The following is a 24,149-nucleotide window of genomic DNA, read 5'->3' on the forward strand; positions in this document are numbered from 1 at the left end:
TTATTTATTTTATTTTTTATTTACAGCTTTAGGAGTTCAAGTGGTTTTTGGTTACGTGGATAAATGGTACAGTAGTGAAGTGTGGGCTTTCAGTGACCCTGTCATCTGAGTAGTGTACAGTGTACTCAACAGGTGATTTTCTATCCCTTGCCCCTCCACCCTGCCCCATTCTGAGTCTCTAGTGTCCATTACACCACTCTGCATGCCTCTGTGCACCCGTAGCTTAGCTCCCACTTATAAATGAGAACATCTGGTATTTGGAAGTAAATCATTTAACCTCTCTAGGCTTTCTTATCTGTAAAGAAGATTAAAACAGACTTATCTCACAGGATTGGCAAAAGTCACAACGTATTCATGAAAGTGCTTTGCAAATTGTAAGGCATTTTGTAAGTGCAAATCATTACTAACTCTACTAATAAAGAACTAGAACACGACTACAGGTTTTTGCTGGTCTATGTAGAATCACTGATTTAGGTAGTTTATCAAATCACCTAAGTAGTCTAAGTCTAAATTTTAAATATTAACTCTTGAATTTTTCTGGAAATATAAAACTTGTGTGTGTTTGGTATTTGTTAATAAATACAGAAGAACATTATTATTATTATTGTTATTTGAGACAGGGTCTTACTCTGTTGCCCAGGCTGGAGCACAGTGGCACAATCTTGGCACACTGCAGCCTCAACCTCTTAGCCTCAAGTGATCCTCCCATATCAGCCTCCCAAGTAGCTGGAACTATAGGCATATGCACCATGCCTGGCTAATTTTCCTATTTTTTTGTAGAGATGGGGTTTCACCATGTTGCCTAGGCTGGTCTTGAACTCCTGTGCTCAAGCGATCCACCTGCCTCGGCCTCCCAAAGTGCTGGGATTACAGGTGTGAGCCACTGCGCCTAGCCAGAAAACATTAATAAAATATATTTCCACAAAGTTTACTTAACTGTAGAAAGGGAAGAGCAAAAAGAGAGAAGTGATATTGATGCTAACATTCCAGTAAAACTTTTGAAATTTCCCAAAGTCTAAAGTTACTGCATGAGAGGTTCTTATGCAGAATTATAGTGACCATGTTGAAAAAACAGTAGTGAATATTGAGTTCTTTCTACAGAAACTTATCTCACTTTACATATTATACATGTTTCCTTAAAGTTGGGTGGGAATGGAATTTTTATATATCTAATCACGTTTCCCACACACTGAAACTAGACTTTCAGAGATGCTTTATTTTTATTCTACATGAAGTACAACTGTATTTCTTAAGATGTTAGTTATATGTTTCAAGACTTGTTGTAGCTACTACTATAGTCAAAGATGTATAATAAATACTTACATTACTAAGAAAACACTATTTAAAAGAGCCCTGAGGCCGGGAGTGGTGGCTCACACCCAGCACTTTGAGAGGCTAAGGTGGGCGGATCACTTGGTCAGGAGTTTGAGACCAGCCTCGCCAATATGGCAAAATTCGTCTCTACTAAAAATACAAAAATTAGCTGGGCATGGTCATGCACATCTGTAATCCTAGCTACTTGGGAGGCTGAGGCAGAGAATTGCTTGAACCCGGAAGTCCGAGTTGCAGTGAGCTGAGAATGTGCCACTGCACTCCAGCCTGGGTGACAGAGTGAGACTCCATGTCAAAAAAAAAAAAAAAAAGGCCCTGAGATGTAAATGCTTTTGAAACAATAGTAGTAAGTTTTAAATTTATCTGTCTTATGACTAGCAGTTTTATTTACGTATTTTGTTTTGTTTTGTTTTTTCAATAATAGAAACTGAGTCTCACTATGTTGCCCAGGCTGGTCTTAAACTCTGGGGCTTGGGCACTCTTCTGGCCTCAGCCTCCCAAAGTGCTGGGATTATAGGTGTAAGCCATGGCGCCCCTCCTAATATTTAGTTGTCTGAACCCAGTGGATAGGTAGTTTATATACTCAATTCAAGCCATTACGTAAAACAGTAACATAGTTCTGAAATAGGTCATGGATTAAAAGAATTTTATTAGAGTTTGAGAATCAACCTTAGAGATTCTTCATTCTAAGAGACTCATTTTGCAGATGAGAAAACTGAGGTTCAGAGAGGCCTAGCAACCTGTTAAGGTGTCTGTCAACTTAGAGACACAATGAAGAGTAGACAAAATTGACATCCACTGACTACTCTCCCCAGTTCAAGGATTTCTACTATACTAGGGGTCAGCAATTTTTTTCTGTAAATAACCAGACAGTAAATATTTTAGGCTCTGAAGGTCATATGGTCTCTTTTGCAACTACTCAATTCTACCACTGTAGTGTGAAAGCAGCCATAGACAATATGCAAAGTAATGTACTTTGCTGTGTTCCAATAAAACTTTATATACAAAAATAGGCAGTGGGTTGGATTTGACCCCCAGGTCATAGTTTGCCAACCCCTGTACTACATTATTGCTATTGAAGAGCATGTGGGTACAACAATAAAAAAATCAGATATTATACAAGTCGTTCTTCAAACTTTCTGGTTTATTAAACCCTTGACAAAGAAGTTTTCTATCTGTTTTAATTTAGAAGATATAATTTAGTATCTTTAAAGGGTGAAACATAATACTTTTGAGTTAGACTATTCACAATCTGTTAAGATAAATAATATTAAAGTTGTAATTTTCTATCAAGCAAATTAACTTAGAAAGGAGAAGGTAGATTATAAATTCAGAGAAAAAGAGTACTACAAGTTTTTAATTTGTAGTTAAGAACTAGAAAGAATTCTTAATCATAATTACAGTTTTCTTGAAATGTCAACATGTCAAACATCAAAATGGAATGCTTCTGGCTAGATGATTCTGTCTGGCATTTAAGGAAATGGAAAACAAGAAACTGGTTAGGTTAGATTTCTGCTAAATTAAACTACTGAATGCACTTAAGAAGGCAAAAAAGTTACTGAGGAACACAAGAGCTGAACAAAGAAGTATTGCTGACTTGAAGACAAAAGCCAAAAAACCAGTACTCTCTTTTTGGTACTCCCTAATTTTTTTGTAGAGCCGGGGTCTCCTTATGTTGTTCAGGCTCACAGGTTACCTTTTGGATACCAGATTTAATGTTCTCATTAGCTGAAGCCCACGATTGTTATCTCAGCTTATTGCCTTTGTACAAACCCTTACTACAGAGAAGACTGTATGTAAATGCTGGATTTCATTAAGGCACAAAGGTCTTTGGTAAATCTTTAAGTTAGTTTTTGTTGAATTAACAGAAAGAAGATTGTCAAAAAGTATCTATTAAAGCTTCCTGGTTGACCTGTCAAAAAGTGCTGCTTAGGTATAAGCATTACCCTGGAGGTACCAAGACTCCATAGCAATACTGTACAATAGAACTATCTGTGATGAAGGAAATGTTCTAAACCTGTGCTGTCCAATACAGTAGCTATCAGCCCCATGTGGTATTGAGCATTTGAAGGGTGGCTAGTGCAATAGAGCAACAAAATTTTAATTTAATGTTAATTTATTAAAATTGAAATGTAAGTAGTTACATATGGCTATTTACTACTGTAGAGCTCAATACAGTACTAGAAAATGGCATTCTTATACAAACCTGTCCTAGTTATGCACAGTTCAGGGATACAAGAGACCAATCAGTAAGTCAGAGAATACTTTTGCAATTTGTAAAATTAATAAAGGCTAGATGCAGTGGCTTATGCCAGTAATCTCAGCACTTTGGGGGGCCGAGGTGGGTGGATCACTTGAGGTCAGGCGTACAAGACCAGCCTGCCTGGCCAACATGGTGAAATCCCGTCTCTGCTAAAAATACAAAAATTAGCTGGGTGTGGTGTTGGGCACCTGTAGCCCCAGCTACTTGGGAGGCTGAGGCAGGAGAATTGCTTGAACCTGGGAGGTGGAGGTTTCAGTGAGCCGAGATTGTACCACTGCACTCCATCCTGGGCAATGGAGTAAGACTCTGTCACAAAAAAAAAAATTAAGAAAGAAAAATTGTAGAAAGTTACTAGAAAGCTCCCTTGCTTTCTGTATATATAATAAATGATTGTATCCCCTTAATTGAATTACATGGACTCAACTCACCATTTCTTAAATGAACTGCAATAAACTTACCCAAATATAGAATATTGCTTCTATTTGCATAGAATTTCTTCAACATACTTTACTATGGGGAATTTGCTTTCTAGGATAGAAATAATTGAAGAAGCAATGGGGAAGACCTCAGAATACATTTCCTCCTGAGTCTCTTCTCTGGATAGACATGCTTGGATACACACAGTTACCATTTTCCTCAGTACCTCCTTCAGTAGGTGACATCCAGTGTTAGAGTACAGGTGTGCCCACTTAAGAGCCCCAGACCACAGAGCACAGATTTTCCACACAGCCTGGAGATCATGTAGCCTGTCTCATGTATCCTAATATTCAGTTTGAGAAAATATGATACTCATATTCAGTTCTGTGCTTAGAACTATGTAGTTTATTAAAGTATTATTATCCAGAGGATTTTTTTTTTAACTGAAGTATTTATAATTCCAGAGCTTAGTATGAATTAGGAAGAAAAACATGACACATGAAATGTGTAATAACCAAAATGGGGAAAATATATTTTCCATCATCATTCCATCATGACTAAATTACCAAAGTAATTTTCTTTTTTTTTTGAGACAGGGTCTTACTTTGTCACCCAGGCTGAAGTGCAGTGGTGCAATCCTGGCACAATCTTGGCTCACTGTAACCTCCACCTCCCAGGCTCAAGCAATCCTCTTGTCTCAGGCCCCCAAGTAGCTGGGATTACAGGCACGTGGGGCCACCACACCCGGTTCATTTTTGTATATTTTGTAGAGACGGAGTTTCACCACGGTGCCAAGGCTGGTCTTGAACTCCTGAGTTCAAGCAATTTGCCTGCCTTGATCTCCAGAAGTCCTGGGATTACAGGTGTGAGCCACTGTGCTTGGCCACAAAAGTAATTTTCTACTGCTTTCTGTGAACTCCCTTTTAATCACTTCGAAGGGAGTCATTCATTACACATTAAACAGTCACCCACCATTGAGGAGGTTAGGAATAGTGTGTGGATAGGATGAGGGCCTAGTTGTATGAAAATAAAGTGTGTAGTAGACTCTGAAAGCCAAAGAAGTTGCAATCTCTGTTCTAGAAGTTCACTGAAGAGGCAGAATGAGAATTAGTTCTTTGAGGATGGTAGGTGTAACATGTTTTAACAAGGTGGCTGAACTACTCAAAAGAATGCAGCCTTACCAGAAGTCGAACACATTCACTAATGATCCTGCTGATGTTCCTAGTCCTAGGTTGTTTGGTGGGTCTTAAAACTTTAAATAGCCCTGTAAAGGGATGTGGTAAATCCGCATGACCCCTCTCTGCTGTGACAGCTTGGTCCTGTCCAAATAAATCTTAGTCACCACTTTGGCTATTTTAGGCCCACGTCTGATTTTGTGGCCCTGGGAGAAGTACAACATGTGTTTCTTGTCATGGGGCAAGCCCAGGCCCTCTGGTGAAATGCGTGTACTTGGGCAATGAAAGGCTCAACCCCATACAGTGTAATGTCACATGAGGCCAAAGAAGCATTAGGTTTAGAAGGACTTTTTAGAAGAGTTGAGAACAAAGACTAATAATAGTTTCTTTGGGGAGGAAACTAACTTCACAAACAGTTGACCAAATTTCACTCTGGATAATAAAAGAGTTTTTTATTTGCAGGCTACACAGGTTTAGGTGGATATCAAGGCAAAAAGAATAAAAGTCTTGGAAACTTCTTTGGGTACCATCTCAATAATGGCTTATCATTAATAAGTATTTTGGCCAAGGATTTTTAAAGCAAATGGAGAAGGCTCAGTTTGAAACTTTGACTGCAAAATTAATGAGGAGAAAGGCTAAAATGGGAATAATCAACACCAACAATGATATGTTAGTATTTCCCTTGTTCTGTAGTAGCACTGTTGAATAGAACCTTCTGTAATGATGGAAATGTCCTACATCTGTGCTGTCCGATATAGTAGCAACTAGCTAAATGTGGTTATTGAGCACTTGAAATGTGCTAGTGTGACTAGGAAACTGACCTTTTAATTTTATTTAGTTTTAATTAATTCACATTTAAATAGCTGCATGTGGCTAGTGGGTACCATGTTAGAGTTTCAGCTCTATAGGATAATATTGTGGCCTAATAGTTTCCTCAAAATTCATATAAATGTTTTTATAAGTTTGGAGTTATGCATAACAATTTACTAACTTCAGGGGTTCACTAATAAATTAATAATATTATTAGAATTTATAACATATCTGAAAATACTTAAGAAGTTTTATAGTTGGCAGGAGTCATGTGACTAAGGAAGACTACTATCCAATCAATGACTTAGAGAACAGTTAACATTTTTCAGTATCAAAAGTAAGTCGAACATAAATTAATTTTAAGAAGTGAAGATACTCAATTTTCCTTTGTTACTCTGGGGAATTAGATAGAGGACGCTCTCTCATAGCATTTTCTCTCTCAGTGCTGAAAAGACTCCATTGTTTTATGTTTGGTCTTTTTCAGAACCTTTCAAAGTCAAATGGACTTCCCATATGGGGTGACTATCAATTTTGTTTTCTTTTTTTTTTTTTTTTGTGAGGTGGAGGATAGGGAGAGTGGTAAGAGGGAGAAAGACACCTAGGAAGAATAAAGAAGGTGAGAAAAGTGATCTGAGCTGAAAATATTTTCTAGTAGATCAAGGTGGTGAAAGGTTTTATTTACTGCTTTCTGATAGTTGTTCAATCCTAGTTCCAATTCTAATTCAAAGTTATTTCCATTGAACTAAACACACGTTTGTCAAAATATTTACGTTTGAAAAAACATGGTCTAGATTCATATTCAATAATAATGTAATTATATCTCTGCTATAAATTTAAGACAAATCTAAAATATAACTAATCTATTTATTATAATTTATTGTTTAGACTCATACTGACATAGTACCTTAAATAACTTAAAAAGCCAAAATCTTACTGAAGTGATAATTTTTAGAAATGAGAATTTAGCCATAACAAAAACAATGGCCAGCATTAGTACGTATTTATGGGCACCAAAACAGAATAAAAACATTATCATTAACTATATCTGTTTGGCTTTTTTGTGATTTGTTTAATTTACCTTTAGTTTCCTCCTTGCATTGAACTTCCTCAGCTGCTCTACTGTTTCTGGAAGATGAATCTTGTAGGCATAACGATCCCGCTCCTATGTAAGATGAAAGACAGTGAACATATATAACCATTAAAAAAGTGCAGAAGCTTCATCTAAAACAAATAATAAAGCTAAAATTCTTAAATATAAAACTTGGATTGAATTTTAGATTGCAGATTTTATTCCATGATATTGGTAAGCAATCTGAAATGAGAGACATTAAGGTTAAACTGATAGTAATAAAATAATATTTAATTTTCAGCAATAAAGGGCTGAAATAATAGGTCACATAAATTTCATATATATGGCTATGCAGCTAAAATAACAAATCGTAATGATTATAAAGGCACTGTTAATTTTCTTTTTTTTTGAGGCAAGATTTCACTCTGTTGCCCGGGCTGGAGTGCAGTGGCACAATTATACCTCACTGCAGCCTCAAACTCCTGGGCTCAAAGTGATCCTCCCACCTTAGCCTCCTGAATAGTTGGAATATAAGTGCATCATGCCTGGCTAATTTTTTTTTTAATAGAGAAGGAGTATTGCTATGTTGCCGAGGTTGGTCTCAAATTCCTGAGCTCAAGCGATCCTTCCGTCTTGGCCTCTCAGACTGCTGGGGTTACAGGTATAAGCCACTGTGCCTGGCCCCAAGTTACCTTTGATATGATTGGTCAGGTAAAACAAGCATTTGAAAAATCAATTTCACAATGAATTCTGCATTCTATACTGTCATGGACTATAAAAATTATAGACTCTTCTAACTAGGACAAACTTTTTTTTTTTTGGAGACAGGGTCTTCCTCTGTTGCCCAGGCTGGGGTGTAGTGATCTGATCATAGTTCACTGCAAGCCAAATGTGGTGGCTCCCCTGTAATCCCAGCACTTTAGGAAGCTGAGGCAGGAGGATCGTTGGAGCCTGGGAGGTTGAGGCTGTGGTGAGGTAGGATCTCGCCACTGCATTGCAGCTTGCGTGACGGTGTGAGACCCTGTCTCAAAAATAAATGAATCCCCCATTATTTATATATTTTTAGAGACAGAGTCTCATTCTGTCACCCAGGCTGGAGTGCAGTGGTGAGATCCTGGCTCACCACAGCTTTGACCTCCCAGGCTCAGGCAATTCTTCCACCTCAGCCTCCCAAGTAGTTGGGACTATAGGCATGTGCCACCATGTCTGGCTAATTTTTATATTTTTTGTAGAGACAGGGTTTCGCCATGTTGCCCAGGCTGGTCTTGAACTCCTGGACTCAAGTGGGGTCCTTCCACCTTGGCTTCCCTAGGTGCTGGGATTGCAGGTGTTAGCCACCATGCCTGGCCCCTCATGTATATTTTAAACCTCTTCTTACTGTTCTCCCCACTTTGGTCCTACTCTAATTTGCCAATGTATCGTGGGGATTCATATGCTATAAGTACTCATTAATTTCATAAATATTTTGAGAGCCGATTACATGTCAGGTATTGTCCTATACATTTGGCATACACAAGTAAAACCAACGAAGATTCCAGCCCTCATGTAAATCATATTCTAGGGCAACAAGACGAGAAAACACAAAAAAGGTAAATTATAGAGTATGTCAAAAGTACTATGGAATAAGGCAAAAAAGTAAATCAGGGTAAGAGGTATCGGGTACACTGAAATCTAAAACAGGGTGAGTATGGTGGCTAATGCCTGTAATCCCAGCACTTTGGGAGGCTGTGGTGGGAGGATCACTTGAGGCCAGGAGTTCAAGATCTAGTGAGCACCTGTCCCAGCTACTCGGGAGGCTGAGGTTTGCTTCAACCCATGAGGTTAGGGCTGCAGTGAGCCCCAACTGCCACTGCACTCCAGCCTGGGCAACAGAGCATGATCCCATCTCTAAAAACAAAAACAAAATTGGGTGGTCAGAGTAGGCCCATTTGAGAAAGTGACATTTAGAAGAGGCAAGGGAGTGGTCTAGGCACAGAAAATAACCAATGTAAAGGCCCAAGGGCGGGAGTGTGTCTGGAATTTTCAAGAAGTAGCCAGGAGACCAATGTGTGTGAAGTGATGTGAGGGGCTCAAGGAGAATAGTGGATGAGATCAGAGAGATGATAAGGCTGGGGTAGGTCATGCGAGCTTTTGGCTTTTTTTTTTTTTTTTTTTGAGACGGAGTTTCACTGTTGTTACCCAGGCTGGAGTGCAATGGCACAATCTCGGCTCACCGCAACCTCTGCCTCCTGGTTTCAAGCAATTCTCCTGCCTCAGCCTCTCGAGTAGCTGGGACTACAGGCGTACACCACCACACCCAGCTAATTTTTGTATTTTTAGTAGAGACGGGGTTTCACCTTGTTGACCAGGATGATCTCGATCTCTTGACCTTGTGATCCACCCACCGCGGCCTACCAAAGTGCTGGGATTATATGGCGTGAGCCACCGCGCCCCGCCTGCTTTTGGCTTTTATTCTGAGTAGGAGAGGAAGCCAGTGGAGGGTCTTGAGCTAGAGTGACATGATCTGACTTTATTTTTACAGATTCTGGTATTACATATGGAGCTTTGCTATATGGATATATTGCATAATAGTGAGGTTTGGGCTTCTAGTGTACCCATCACCCAAATAGTGAACACTGTATTCAATAGGTGATTTTTATTTTTTCTCTCTCTTTTATTCAAGATACTACAAGATGTCCAAGTCAGAGCAATTAGGAAACTAACAGGTAAATTTTGAACCCTCAACTTTAAAAAAACATTAGTGGTTGTGCTGAGAATAGATTGGAAGATGAGGGTTAAAAAAAAAGTGGGAAGACTAGTTACGAGGCTTTTGCAGTAATCCAGGTGAAAGATGATGGTGGATGAAACCAGTTAAAAATAATAAAAAGGGAGAGAGAAAGAGAGCGAGAGAGAGAGAGAGAGAGAGAGACTCTGAATATATATACTTTTGTTTTCTCCAAAAAGCTTTACTGAGGTATAAATACAATAAACTGTACATGCTTAAAATGTGCAATTTGGTAAGGTTTGACATATATCTATACCCTAAAACCATTACCACGATCAAGATAATAAATACATCTATCATGCTCAAAAGCATCTTCATATTCTTTTGTAGTCCCCAACCCCATCCCCAGTCAGCCACTGATCTATTCCTGTCACTTAGTTTGCATTTTCTAGAATTTTATATAAACTGAATCACATAGTATGTGCTCATTATTGTCCAGCTTCTTTCACATACCATAATGATTTTGAATCTTTCCATGTTGTTGCATGTATCAATAGTTAATTCCTTTTTAATGCTGAGTGGTATTCCATTGTATACATGTACCATAATTTGTTTATCCTTTCACCTGCTGATGGACCCTGAGTTGTTTCCATTTTTTGGCTACTACACATAAAGTTGCTGTGAACATTAATATCTTTGTATGAAGATATGTTTAATTTTTCTTAGGTAAATACTAAGGAGTAGAATGACTGGGCTATATGATAGGAGTATGTTTAACTTTTAAGAAACTGCCAAACTGTTTCCAAAGTGGTTGCACCATTTCACATTCCTACTAACAGTGTATGAGTTCCTGTTGTTCTATATTCTTGCCAATAATTGGTATGGTCAGTCTTTATGATTTTAGCCACTCTAACACATGTGTACAGGTATCTTATTGTGGTATTAATTTGCATTTCCCTAATGACTAATGATAAACATCTTTGCCTGTGCTTATTTGCCATCTATATATCTTCTTTGTTGAAGTGTCTTTTCAAATCTTTTCTCATTTTGAATTGGTTTGTATGCTTTGTCATTATTGAGTTTGAGAATTCTTTACAAATTGCAAATATGTGCTTTATCAGATACATTCTTTGCAAATGTTTACTCCCAGTTTGTGGCTTCTTTCTTCATTCTCTTAACAGTGTCTTTCAAAGAACAGAAGTTCTCAATTCTGCAGATAGAGAAAACATTTTTCTGACAGACTGGATGTGAGGTGTGAGAGAAAGAGGAGTAAAGGACAACACTAGGGTTTTCAGTGTAAGAACCAACTGAAATGGAGAAGACTGGGACAGGCAGCTTGAAGTGAAGGATGCATGTCAGGCCTGGATTCTACAGCAACAGATAGGCCCTGGAGCTTATTTTTTAAAACATTCCCTATTCAACAGAACAAACACTTTTCCTCGAAGTCTAGTGTTTTAGTCAGAGTTATAACAAGGAAATTGATGATTCAAAGGTGAAATATCGAGACAGAATATGCAAATTTCACCTTATGGGTCTGCTAATTACACTAACTCTGGATACAATATATAAAGCAATGAACAGAAGACTCTGAAAAGTGGAGAAAAGAAAGTAGGGATCCCAGGACTTGAGGTATCGCTGGATTTTTTTTTCTTCCTATCATAGTTTGGCTGGGTGTGAGTGAGATCAGCCTGTGACCTGGAAACTCCAAGAACTAGGAGTGTAGACAAAATAAGCCCCTGTAAAAGGCCACTTTCTTTAGCCAAAGGAATGAGCAGATGTCCCTGCAGGATAGACCCTTTCTGTGTCTTTGTGTTATATTAGTAACATCTGACAAATCAATTTTATAGCCTGGCTATGTCATTTTCTTTCCAACAGATTGGGGAGTTTACTACATATCTGACTGTGAACTCTATTTCTAGTGAACACCTTTCCTGCTCACTATTCACTAAGGTGATGTGGAAAGAGAGGTAAGAAGAGAGTCAAAATGTATATTTAAAAAAAATAAAATTATGCTTCAATTATGATATCAATTATTTTCTAAGCTAGTAAGATCACAAGATTAAAAAAAGTCTGTTAAGGTATCTCTTGTCTTTTTTTTTTTTTTAGACAGAGACTCACTGTTGTCACCCAGGCTGGAGTGCAGTGGTATGATCTTGGCTCACTGCAACCTTTGCCTTCCTGGTTCAAGCTGTTCTCGAGCCTCAGCCTCCTGAGTAGCTGGGATTACAGGTGCTGGCTATCACACCCAGCTAATTTTTGTATTTTTAGTAGAGATGGGGTTTTACCATGTTGGCCAGGCTGTTTTATCTGGATTAAATAGTACCTCCTGTCACTAATGATAATGTAATATTAATTTAGAAATTCATATTTAAATTTCAGCCATTCTAAAATAATACCTCTTACATCCACAGTAATGATTTACAAATACACACAGACGAGTATTGAAATATAACATAAGCTTGCTCTTACCAGCTAGACAACATTCTAATTAAGTTTTTCCATATTCAGATGACAAATAAGCCATGAAGTTAAACTGTCATTTAGACATGGCATGTGATACTCAGCTCAAAGAGCCATATTAAACTTTTGATTTAAGTTACTAACATTTTTTGTCTTCCTCGTGCTAAAAGTTTATTATGTATTAAGCTCAGATTACTTAGAACAAGAACTATAATCATTGGCAGGAACAAAGGTTTCCAAAAATAAATATGTTATTAGCCAAGATAAGCTTTGAAAGCCACTGTAGGTAGGTACTGTATAATGTTAAACTATCTTCTAAGAGATCTGAAAAATGACTAAAATGGCTGCCATTTTCATTGTTATTTGGCATTTAAACTAGCTTCAAATGAACAAAAGATCCTGTTATGGAAAAAGTGAGAAAAGTAAAGGAGAAATAGGAATTCCCTCTAAACTGTTCATTATATATCTGGGAAGGCAAAAAACCAAACCAAACCAAAACAAAACCACGAAGACAGTGTCAAAAAATTGTTCACCTACTCTTTTCCGGGGGAAATCAGGAATAACTAGTACTGATTATCAGAGGGGTGAATGCATATTTGAGAAGTAGCAGTCCTCCCACCTCCGGCTCCTCAGTAGCTGGAACTACAGGTGTGCACCACCAAACTTGGCTAATTTTTTATTTTATTTTATTTTTGTAGAGACAGGATCTCCCTATGTTGCCCAGGCTGAGAAGTAATATTCTTAAGGAGAATCAAGATCCACTGAAACCTCAAAATTATTCTGTAATACTATTCCATGTCATCACTTTAAGATACATAATTCATCTGTGTTTTTATGTATTTTATTGTTTTGCATAATCTGGGGAAGTAGCATGGTATAATACAATGAATATGTATTCACTGATTAAATCATCAATATTTACTGAGCACCTACTGCATGCCAGAAACATTCTGGGTGCTTAGACAGAAGTGAACCAAGAGTCAAGAGCCAAAAATTCCTACATTTATGCAGCTTATATTTTATAAGGTAGACAGATAAAAAACATATAAGTAACACATAGGTATGTCTTAGGGTGACAGATGCCATGGAGAAAAATAATGCAGGGGAAGGGGAATAGGGAATCCTGGTAGCATTCCTTCCTCCACATTTTAAATAGGGTGGTCAGGGAAGGTCTTACCAAGATGCTGATACCTAAGCAAAGACCTGAAGATGGTGAGGGAACAAGCCATGATATCCCAGGGAAGAGTATTCTAGGAAAGGGTCATACAAAGGAGCTGAGGTGAAATGTGCCTGCTCTGAATCACAGCAAGGAGGCTGATATGATGGGAAAGGAGTAGGAAGGGACAGCAGGAAGGAAGGGGTAACAAGAGCCAACTATCAGGAAACCTAACTGTACAGAGAATTAAGAAAGCATACTTAGGGGGAGAGGCCTGGATTCAGGAGTCATTGTTGTACATATAGTATTCAAAGCCTTCAAAACTAGATGAGCTCTCCAAGGGCCAGGAGTGTACATCGATGTGATATTGTAAAATGTGTATTTGGTCTACAAAATCCTTAGAATGGTGTAAGGGATATCTTTTTGTATGCTAATGATTGGCTGATGACTGGCAGCCCCTAGGCAGTTTCAGGACGAGGGCTGGTCACAGGAAAGACCAAGGAGGGATGAGAGGGTTGGGACTTTTGGCTCCATCCCCAACCTCCAGGGAGGGGAGAGGGGCTAAATGTTGAGTTGATCACCAATGGCCAATGGTAATGAAAGCTCCATAGAAACCCAAAAAGATAGGGTTCAGGTTTTCTAGATAGCTGTACTTGTGGCGGTTCCTTGAGGGTGGTGAATCTACACAGGGCATGGAAGCTCCCCACTCTACCCTATACCTCCATCAATGCATCTCTTCATCTGTATCCTCTGTAATTTTCTATATAACACACTGGTAAAAGTGTTTCCCTGACCTCTGTGAGCTAATCTAATTAACTGAACCGAAAGAGGGAGTGTAGGATCTCTGATTTGTAGCCAGTCAGTTTGATGTTCTAGCAGCCTGGACTTGTGACTGGTATCAGAAAGGGTGGGAAGGGGAGGCCTTGGGGACTGAGCCCTTAACCTATGAGATGTGATGCTTTAGTGTCAGAATTGAATTAGAGAATATCCAGCAGCAGGATTGATTACTTGCTTCTTAATGGGAGGGAACCCCCACACATTTGGTGAAAGAAGTATTGTGTGTCGATTGTTGCTGTATGGTGCAAGAGCAGAGGAAAACAGTTCTGAGTTTTTCCACCTTCAGTTAGTGTCAGTGAAGTAGGGTTTGCTAGAATGGCCCTGGTTCACAGAAATATGTGGTTTGTGAAGAGAAAGAATGGAAGGGTGGGAGATGAGGAACCTTTGATTCCTGGGTAGGCTATATGGTCTCCCATGGTTTGGGGCTGCAACTGTGCTGCAATTAATTACTAAACGTAAAAGTTACCAGTAGAATTTACAGATGGATCCAACTCAGGGAGTTGGTTCACTGGATGCATAGGATATGCAAACTAGTAAGAAAAAGGCAAAATATTCAGTCCCTTAGTGGTGGTTGTCTGTAATAGCTGAATGAAATGAAACAAGTGCTGGGTCAGGCCATGATGCTAGACCAGATTTCAGTCTGTCTGAGTCCAGGCTACTAGCCTCCATGCTGACCCCCAAAGGAAAAATTATTCAGGGATGACAGTACCTCTATGACCTATGATTACCACGAAGGTAATTGATGTGAGGGAAAGGCAAAACCAAGAAACTATTGAAACCAGGGGGTAGAGTGTGAAGAAATTATCTCATTTCATAGATTGGTATCATCAGTTTACTGAAAATCCTTTACTAAAATAGAGTGTGAGAGTTATTCATCTAGGGCAGTTTATTTGGTTTTAAATGCTGCAGAGTGGACAGGCATGTTTGAACTGATGCAGAATCCACAGCTCACTACTGAACAATCATAATGGGCACAATGTAATCCAGACACACAGGAAGTTATTCCCAAGGGAATAGTCAGCCTAGTGAATGGAATAAAAGCCACTGTAAGGTCTCTTTAACCCTGAGAAGGTAGAGACTATCCAACTCTACCTATAAATGCCAAGTGGAGTACCCCAGGTGAAGCAGCTTATTTGGTTCCTATGCAGGCCTTGTGGGATTGGCTTTATGATGACTGGGATATTCACTCACTGAATACATCCATTATACTTGTGAAGTAAATGCTATGGCTAAGAGGGCCCCTTTTGTATGGACACCAATGAAAACATGAGCGTAATCAATAAGAGACTGGGGAAAGGCAGCGGGGAGAGCCACAGGACTCATCCCAGGAAGGTGGAAAGTTTAAATGATTATTAAGAAATAAGGTGAATGAATAAAACATTGATTGGGTGAAACTAAGAAAAAAAGGAAGCCAGGCATGGTGGCTCATGCCTGTAATCCCAGCACTTTGGGAGGCTGAGATGGGTGGATTGCCTGAGGTCAGGAGTTTGACACCAGCTTGGCCAACATGGTGAAACCCCATCTCTACTAAAAATACAAAAATTAGCTGGTGTGGTGGGTGCCTGTAATCCTAGCTATTCAGGAGGCTGAGGTAGGACAATTGCTTGAACCTGGGAGGCGGAGGTTGCAGTGAGCCGAGATCGCGCCACTGCACTCCAACCTGGCGACAGAGTGAAACTCCGTCTCAAAAAAAAAAAAAAAAAAGAAAAAAGAAAGAGGAGAATCACAGGAGTCATCCCAGCAGGGTGGAATCTTTAGAGGGCTATTAAGAAATGGGATGAATAGGGTCCCGTGCAGTGGCTCACACCAGTAATCCCAGTGCTTTGGGAGGCCGAGGGAGGTGGATCACCTGAGGTCAGGAGTTCGAGACCATCCTGGCAAACATAGTGAAACCCCATATCTACTAAAAATACAAAAAAAATTAGCCAGGCATGGTGGCGGGCACCTATAATCCCAGCTACTTGGGAGGATGAGGCAGGAGAATTGCTTGAACCTGAAAGGCGGAGGTTGCAGTGAGCTGAGATCGCGCCATTGCACTGCAACCTGGGCAACAGAGCAAGACTCTGCTTCAAAAACAAAAACAAAAACAAACAAAGAAACAAACAAACAAAAAAGAAATGGGATGAATAAGGTGGAAATTGATGGGGTTAAAACAAAGATCTCAATATAATACTATGAAAGGCTGGTAGCGAGCTTCTTCTCTCCCAATGTTAAGGGGTTCCAAACAGGTTTGCTGTATTCACCTCAGTTTCGAGAAACTGAAAAAGTCAGAAGGCAGAGATTACAGTGAGAAAGCTGACCAACAATTACTTGAGGTTATGTTGAGGCAGGTTAATCAAGACAAAGATTGACACAGGGGGCAAGGTCTCTTGGTTTAACCCCCTGTTGGGGACTCAATGCCTTTTTTAAGAAAAGGGTAAAAGTAAGGGTTAATAGGAATATCAGATTTGTACTGTTTAAACAGGATTTACAGAAATAAGTTATGTCTCCTTTATGTAAATGTTTTATGGAATTGGATAATTATGACTGGTGCAATAAGTAGAATATGTTGATACCCATCAGAAGAGCCTCTTTCTGGGTTCAGAATATGATTGACATTGACAAGCAGAGAACCCTGTATGCTCCCTTGAGGTTGCCACCTGGGTTCATGAAATGAGTGGATAAATGGGTACTGCAACAGTGCAGAGATGGGCTGCATCTAGACAGGTTTCTTTTGCATTATCTAAAGCACAAAATGCCAATTAGAACTATTCTGTCAGCCAGCAAAAGAGACAGACACTGCCAATGGCTATGGGGCAGATTTCCTGGTGGGAAGGCCCTGAACAAGCTGGCAAGTGAGGCTGATGTTGGCAGCCCTGGGAGGCAACAAATGGGTCTTGACAGGAATAGACACTGAATCTGGACTAGGCTTCGCTCGCCCAGTGGAAGATGTGAATGATGAGAATGCCATAAAAAACCAGAACAGAAGATACTGCATAGATTTGGAGAGCTGAACACTTCTTCAGGCCAAAGAACACACGGTACATCCCATAATGTTCCAGCAGTGGGCAGAGACATTCTTCTCAGAAATAGTTTGATAGAGAGTAAAACGGGCAATGAAAACATTGGTTGTCTAAAACGGGGAGATGAAAGCATGAAGGGCTGGCTTACTTGCTTTTACCAGTGTGTACTTACACTCAACATGAGTGGGGCTAAAGGAGTGTGCCCACTATTCTTTTGTTTTTCTGATTGCTCTGGGGAAGATGGGGTGGTGGAGGATGCTGGTATGAGTATGCAATTCTTGCCAAGAGGGGAGTATCTGATATAATGACTATACTTTTTTCTTTCATTCTTTCCCATATTACCTAAACTCCCCTCACCCCTCCTTATACAGTGGTTATAGGACCAGAGCCATAACTACCAGTGGTAGAAGCAGGGATGATTCCTAAACAAGAAATTCTAACTATGTTTTTAAACCTTGTGTCAGAATTCCTAAGGACCTGATGGGGGTGGGTTGCGCAAAATGGGTTAATTGTGAATGCAGCTATATTGCCTGGTGGTAAAAATGGCCTACTAACTTGGCACCTAGGTAATCTTAGCCTCTCTGCATGGGAGTGGGCTGAGGAGGAGGTAATTAGTAGACTAGTACTGCTGCCTCCCATTTAGACCAGCACCATGTTGATTCTAATGTCTCTTCCAATGGTTATTAGTAAAGTGAGGAAAAAATTAACAGCTGAGAGTAAAGGAATAAATAAATGGGTTATGAATTCAGGGAAATCCATTATTACATTCCAATAATACCTTGAAAGAGACTCAGAGCAAGAAAGGATACTGTCTCTTAGCTCAATTATATCAGATGTCTGAAAGGGTGAAACCAAGACCATTCCTGCTTTTAGAATCTGACAAGATCAATGGAAAACCTGCAAAGCTGAGTGGCCTCGCCCTGGGAGAGCTATTCATACAATATGACGGTGGACTGAACTAATTATTAATGCTTGAATGACATTCTAGTAATGTGGCAGTGTCTTTTGAGTTATATATTCTTTTATATTTCTTTCTTTCTTTTTTTTTTTTTTTTGAGACAGAGTTTTGCTCCTGTTGCCCATGCTTGAGTGCAATGGTGCAATTTTGGCTCACTGCAACCTCTGCCTCCTGGGTTCAAGCATTTCTCCTGGCTCAGCCTCCCAAATAGCTAGGATTACAGGCACCTGCCACCACGCCCAGCTAATTTTTGCATTTTTAGTAGAGATGGGGTTTCACCATGTTGGCTTATATTCTTTTAATGTAAGGAATCCAGGTTTGAAGACCAGAAGTATACTGTGAAATATATATTTGGTCCTCTAGCTCACTTCCTGGCATGCAACTCCTAAAAGCCTTAGAAACTCTAAAGATGTCTGATGGCTGGCGGCCCCTAGGCAGCTTCAGGATGGGGACACAGAGATCCAGGCAGGATTAGAGGGTTGGAACTTTCAGCCCCATCCTTTGATCTCGGGGTGGGGAGAGGTACCAAAGGTTAAGTTGATCACCAATTGCCTATGTTTAATCAACCATGCCTACAGTAATAAAGCCTCCATAAAACCCCAAAAGGACAGGATTTGGGGAGCTTTTGAATAGCTGTACACATGGAGGTTCCTGGAAGGTGCTATGCCTGGGGAGGGTATGGAAACTCTGCTTCCCTCCTCTCCTATAACTTGTCCTGTGCATCTCTTTATCTATATGCTTTGTAATATCCTATGTAACAAACTGATAAACATAAGTAAATGTTTCCCTGAATTCTGTGAGCTGCTGCAGCAAATTAACCAACTCCAAAGAGGAAGGGGCTATGGGGTCCCCAATTTGTAGTTGGCTGGCAGAAGTTTCAGTGGCCTGGACTTATGACTGGTGTCTCAAGAGGGGAGGGTTGTTGTACGACTGAGCCCTCAATCTGTGGGATGCTATCTCCAGGCAGATAGTGTTTGAATTTAGTTGGGAGGATACCCAGCTGTAGTCTGCTACAGAGTTGACTGCTTGTTTGTTTGTGGGGAGAAATCTCCACATATCTGGTCACAGAAGTCTTCTGTATTGATTGTTGCTGTGTGGTGTGAGAGCAGTTTGAGTTTTTTCAGCTTCAATAGAGAAAAAGAGGAGGAGCAAGGACAGAGGCCTATGGGATTCCAGTGTGAAGAGGTGGGAGAGGGGAGGTGAGGAAGAATCAGCAGGATCTGAGAAGGAGCAGCCAGAGAGGTATGATAACCAAGAGAGCAGGTGTCCCGGAAGTCTAGAGAAGACTGTCACAGAAGGATGGATGTCAAATGTTGCTGACAGGCCAAGGACAAGGCCTGGGATTTGAACACTGGACTTACTAACATGAAGGTCAGTAGTGACTTGACAATAGCTGTTTTAGTGGAATAAATAAGGTTGTGATATTGACTAGATTGGGTTCATGAGAAAGAAATGGGAAACTAAAGAATGTGAGCGGTCTATACAACTCTTTCCAGGAACTGCTGTCAAGGGAAGCAAAGAATAGGGGCAAAAGCTGGAGGGGATTATAGGGTCAGGAGAAGGTATATGTCTTTATATATGTGAGTATAATACAAATAAACTATAGCATGTTAGATCCAATGGAGAGAGAACTCTGATGATGCATGAAGGGAGGAAGTTATTGGGTCAATGTGGTCAAATAAAAAGGGATAGGATCTAGTGGACAAATGAAAGGGTAGCGGCAGGCTGAATTAGAATCCTGGTTCCACCACTGACAACTTCTGTGACTTAGTGCAAATTTTTAACCTCTCCAAGCATTAGTTTTCTAACCTCTAAAGTGAAAATTTCCTGGAATTATTGGGCTATATAATGTCTTAATCAAGAAGTACTGTTTCTGACGGGTTGATGGGTGCAGCAAACCACCATGGCATGTGTATACCTATGCAACAAACCTGCACATTCTGCACATGTATCCCAGAACTTAAAGTGTATGTGTGTGTGTGTGTGTGTGTGTGTGTGTGTGTGTAAAGGTACTGTTTCATTACTGTCCCAAGTTATAATTTTCCTTAATACTCACTGGCAAGATGGGCTATAAAACAAACTTTTAAAATCTGCCTTTTGGCTGGGTGCAGTGACTCATGCCTGTAATCCCAGCACTTTGGGAGGCTGAGGCAGGCAGATTGCTTGGGTATAGGAGTTTGAGATAAGCCTGGGTAACATAGTAAAACCCCATCTCTACAAAAAATACAAAAATTAGCCAGGTGTTGTACTGCATGCCTGTGGTCCCAGCTACTGGGGAGGTTAAAGTGGGAGGTTCACTTGAGCACAGGAGCAGAGGTTGCAGTGAGTAGAGGTGGTGCCACTGCATTCCAGCCTGGGCTATGGTGTCAAACCTTGTGTTAAAAAACAAAAAACTGCTGTTTTCCTAAGACAGTAAATTCATATCTAGTATCTATTGAAAAATAGTTAATGCTATAAAGCACACCCAAAATAAAGATAATTAATTTATTATAACATGGTATTATTTCAGTTGTTGGTGTTGCGTATCTTGGAAACATGCTGTCAGAGAACACAGAGGCCTTCCCCTGATGTATTTTGTCTTAATCCTCTTTTTTACCCTCTGATAGCTGCATGACACTCAAATGGTATGTGTTCTATTCAGATGTTCACAAATGATGTGCAGGAACAGCAAACAAGATGAAAACAACTAATGAAAAATACTCAGAAAAAAAAAAGGTAAAAAGGACCACCTCATAGAGCAATGCATTCCTGTCACTGAAAAGGACCATCTCATAGAGCAATGCATTCCTGTCACTGGAAGTGTTCAGACAAAGTATAGAAGGTAACCTGTGAATGCTCATGTACCTTAAGCCATGGGTGATTCAGTGCTTCATAAACGGTGATCCTTTCAGCTGGATCCAGCATCAGCATGCGACGTACTAGGTCTTTGGCACTTTCAGAGATATGGCTCCACTGCCTTGGATTCATCTGAGGAAGAGGAAAGGAAAACTACATAGTTATCTTAAGTGAGATATTAACATTCACTGTTATTTAATATTCCTATACTGCTTCAATGTGAATACAATTCTGAGAGCAAAGAACAGAAATTTGATTCTAAAGGCGTGCATTCTGAGGAAGAAAGGACAAATGCCATTCTTTCATTGTTGTTCTTTACTACATAAGAATTTGTGTCAGTAAATATTCCATACACATATTCTTGTTACGTAAATGTTAATATATTCAATAACTGAAGACCAGAATGTTCATTATTCCAGTTTCTATCTTTAGATCCTTGGCTAGGGAGACTAGAATACATTAATCCAGAAAGGACTAAAATAAAGCTTAAAAATTTAAAAGAAATATTTAAAAAATATGTTTCTAAAAATTGAGGTTAGCAATAATTGTGAACTACGCAAAGTTATTAATAGGATATTCTAGTCACTGCATATCAATTTCAGTGTTTAGGAAAAAGTATTCTACTACCGTAGGTCCCACAGAATATTGCTCATATATTGTCCTCAGTGAAGTTACTTTTGTTTCTTTTAGAGATGAGACAACTAAGCCACATGGTATATTGACTAAAATCAAGCAAAAATAATTATGAATTGTTCAAAAGACATAGGACTTATGAGAAAGGCTGTGGATCTGTGAGGCAAGTGCTAGAAGGTTTCTGGGAAAAGGGGTATGTCTGAGACCCAGAATCATTAAAAAAAAAAAAATCAGAGTGGTTAGGGGGTGGGGTCAAGAAGGCAAGTGGGGAAAGGAGGTAGAGACAGAGTAGAATCTCATTCCCTGCTCAACATCAGTAAATTGACTGATGGGGTAAGCTTATGTGAGCTACCTAGTGCCAGGACCTTCAAGCAAAGCCATGGCTTTAACAGGCAGAGACCCACGTCACCTTCTAAGGGAGAAAGATGAAGAGTAAACTCCACAACATTTTAAAGCCAAATGAAACCGCAGTACTTGCACTGCAATATAAATAAGCCATTAAAATTTGACCAAGGGCTAGCATTATCTCTGACTAATGTGAGGATTTGTATTTGACGATGGGTAGTGAAAAGTGTCTTTACGTTGGGCCCTTAAAATTGAAGTATGTATGCTTCATTCTCTCCCCTGCCACCAGGCAGAATTTCAAATAGGAGTCACTTCTGTTTGTCAAATCCCATTAAGATGAATGCCATGAGGCTGTTTAAATATCATCATCTTGCTGGACACAGTGGCTCATGCCTGTAATCCCACATTTTGGGAGGCTGAGGTGGGAGGATCACCTGAGGTCAGGAGTATAAGACCAGACTGGTCAATATGGTGAAACCGTATCTCTATTAAAAATACAACAATTAGTTGGGTGTGGTGGCGCATGCCTGTCATCCCAGCTACTCAGGAGGCTGAGGCATGAGAATTGCTTGAACCTGGGAGGTGGAGATTGTAGTGAACCAAAATGGTACCACTGCACTCCAAGCCTGGGTGATAGAGTGAGACTCTGTCTTAAAAAAAAAAAAAAAAAATCATCCTAGTGGAATTGTGCTCAAATGACCAATTTGAAATGAGGTGAGAGATTAGATGGGGCTTGGATAGACTTCTTTCCTCTCCCCCTCCTGAAGCAAATGTGCTCTTTAAAGTCTGAATAATTTTTCCTTGACAAAGGGGTTGAGAAATCATCTGAAAGTAGTGGTTTGATTTCTGAAATGAGTAGAGGTTTAGGATACCCCCTTTTCCTTTTTACAAGAGAATTCAATACCTGATTTTCTCTTCTTTCAGCTAAGAAGAGTAGCTAAAATAAATTGGGAGGTTGAATTTTTAAGGTGAAGCAAAATAAGGCTATAAAACAATCTTACTTATTTGATTACCAAAGCAATGGCAGCTTCGAATCTTGCTGTGTATATACTAACTGGCTACCTGTAATAATGATATGACATTACATCTCTTATATATAGTTTGGGAAATATATTTTTGCCCTTTATAAAGAACTTAATTGAGGTTAAGTGTTAGCATACATTCTAGTTAAATAGTATTTTCTAATAGCTACTTTAAAAGATCAAATAACCTAGCAAATGATACTTTGAAAGTCAAGTTAAAATCACTTAAGACCAGTTGCAGTTTATAAACTATGACAATTTAAATGTACTATATTTAATGTTCTCACTTTTACAAGTGCTGGAGGTAAAAAAGAAAAAAACTACATTTAAAAGGTATCATCAAACTTTTCTTGAAAATATCCATCAAGATCAAGAATTTTGTTAATAGTTCTTTTGCTCAGAACCATTAGAATGACGAAATGAGGCCAAGCGCGGTGGCTCGCACCTGTAGTCCCAGTACTTTGGGAGGCTGAGGTGGGTGGATCACTTGAGGCCAGGAGTTCGAGACCAGACTGGCCAACATGGTGAAACCCCCATCTCTACTAAAAATACAAAAATTAGCTGGGCGTCGTGGTTCATGGGCCTGTAATCCCAACTGCTTGGGAGGCTGAGGCATGAGAATCACTTGAACTCAGGAGGGAGAGGTTGCAGTGAGCCAAGATCATGCCACTGCACTCCAGCCTGGGTGATAGAGCAAGATTCTGTCTCAAAAAAGAACTACCAGGGTGATGAAATAATTTTTTTGAAATCTACTTTTTTGGGGGTGGGGGGTGGGGGGAGATGGTCTTGCTCCGCTGCCCAGGCTGAAGTGTAGTGGTGTGATCATGGCTCATTGCAGCCTTGACCTCCTAGGTTCAGGTAATCCTGCCACCTCAGCCTCCCAAGTAGCTGAAATTACAAGTGTGTGCCACCAGGCTTGGCTAATTTTTGTACTTTTTGTAGAGACCAGGAGGTCTCCCTGCATTGCCCAGGCTGGTCTTGAGCTCCTGGGCTCAAGTGAGCCCAGCCGAGATCTGCTTTAAAATAATGTAGTAATATGCAGAATACGCATAAAACAAGATTGTCTATGTTACTGAAGCTGGGAGCTCATTATACTATTCTCTCTACTATTTTTACTTGTTTGAAATTTTT

General features: G+C 39.7%; 1 protein-coding gene across 37 annotated transcripts in view; it reads right to left on the bottom strand.

Annotated features, from left to right (window-relative positions):
• The window catches only part of CASK (calcium/calmodulin dependent serine protein kinase), a 437,686-nt gene that overhangs the window by 104,955 nt on the left and 308,582 nt on the right, over positions 1-24,149 (bottom strand). For all 37 annotated transcript variants that reach the window (XM_078364095.1, XM_078364094.1, XM_002762805.6 and 34 more), the window contains exons 8-9: positions 21,028-21,150; positions 7,076-7,159 (exon numbers count right to left, since the gene is read on the bottom strand). In XM_078364095.1, coding sequence (XP_078220221.1) covers positions 7,076-7,159; positions 21,028-21,150 — 207 coding nt within the window. The remainder of the gene's footprint in view (positions 1-7,075; positions 7,160-21,027; positions 21,151-24,149) is intronic.

Source organism: Callithrix jacchus, chromosome X (assembly GCF_049354715.1).
Source record: "Callithrix jacchus isolate 240 chromosome X, calJac240_pri, whole genome shotgun sequence".
Lineage (NCBI taxonomy): Eukaryota > Metazoa > Chordata > Mammalia > Primates > Cebidae > Callithrix > Callithrix jacchus.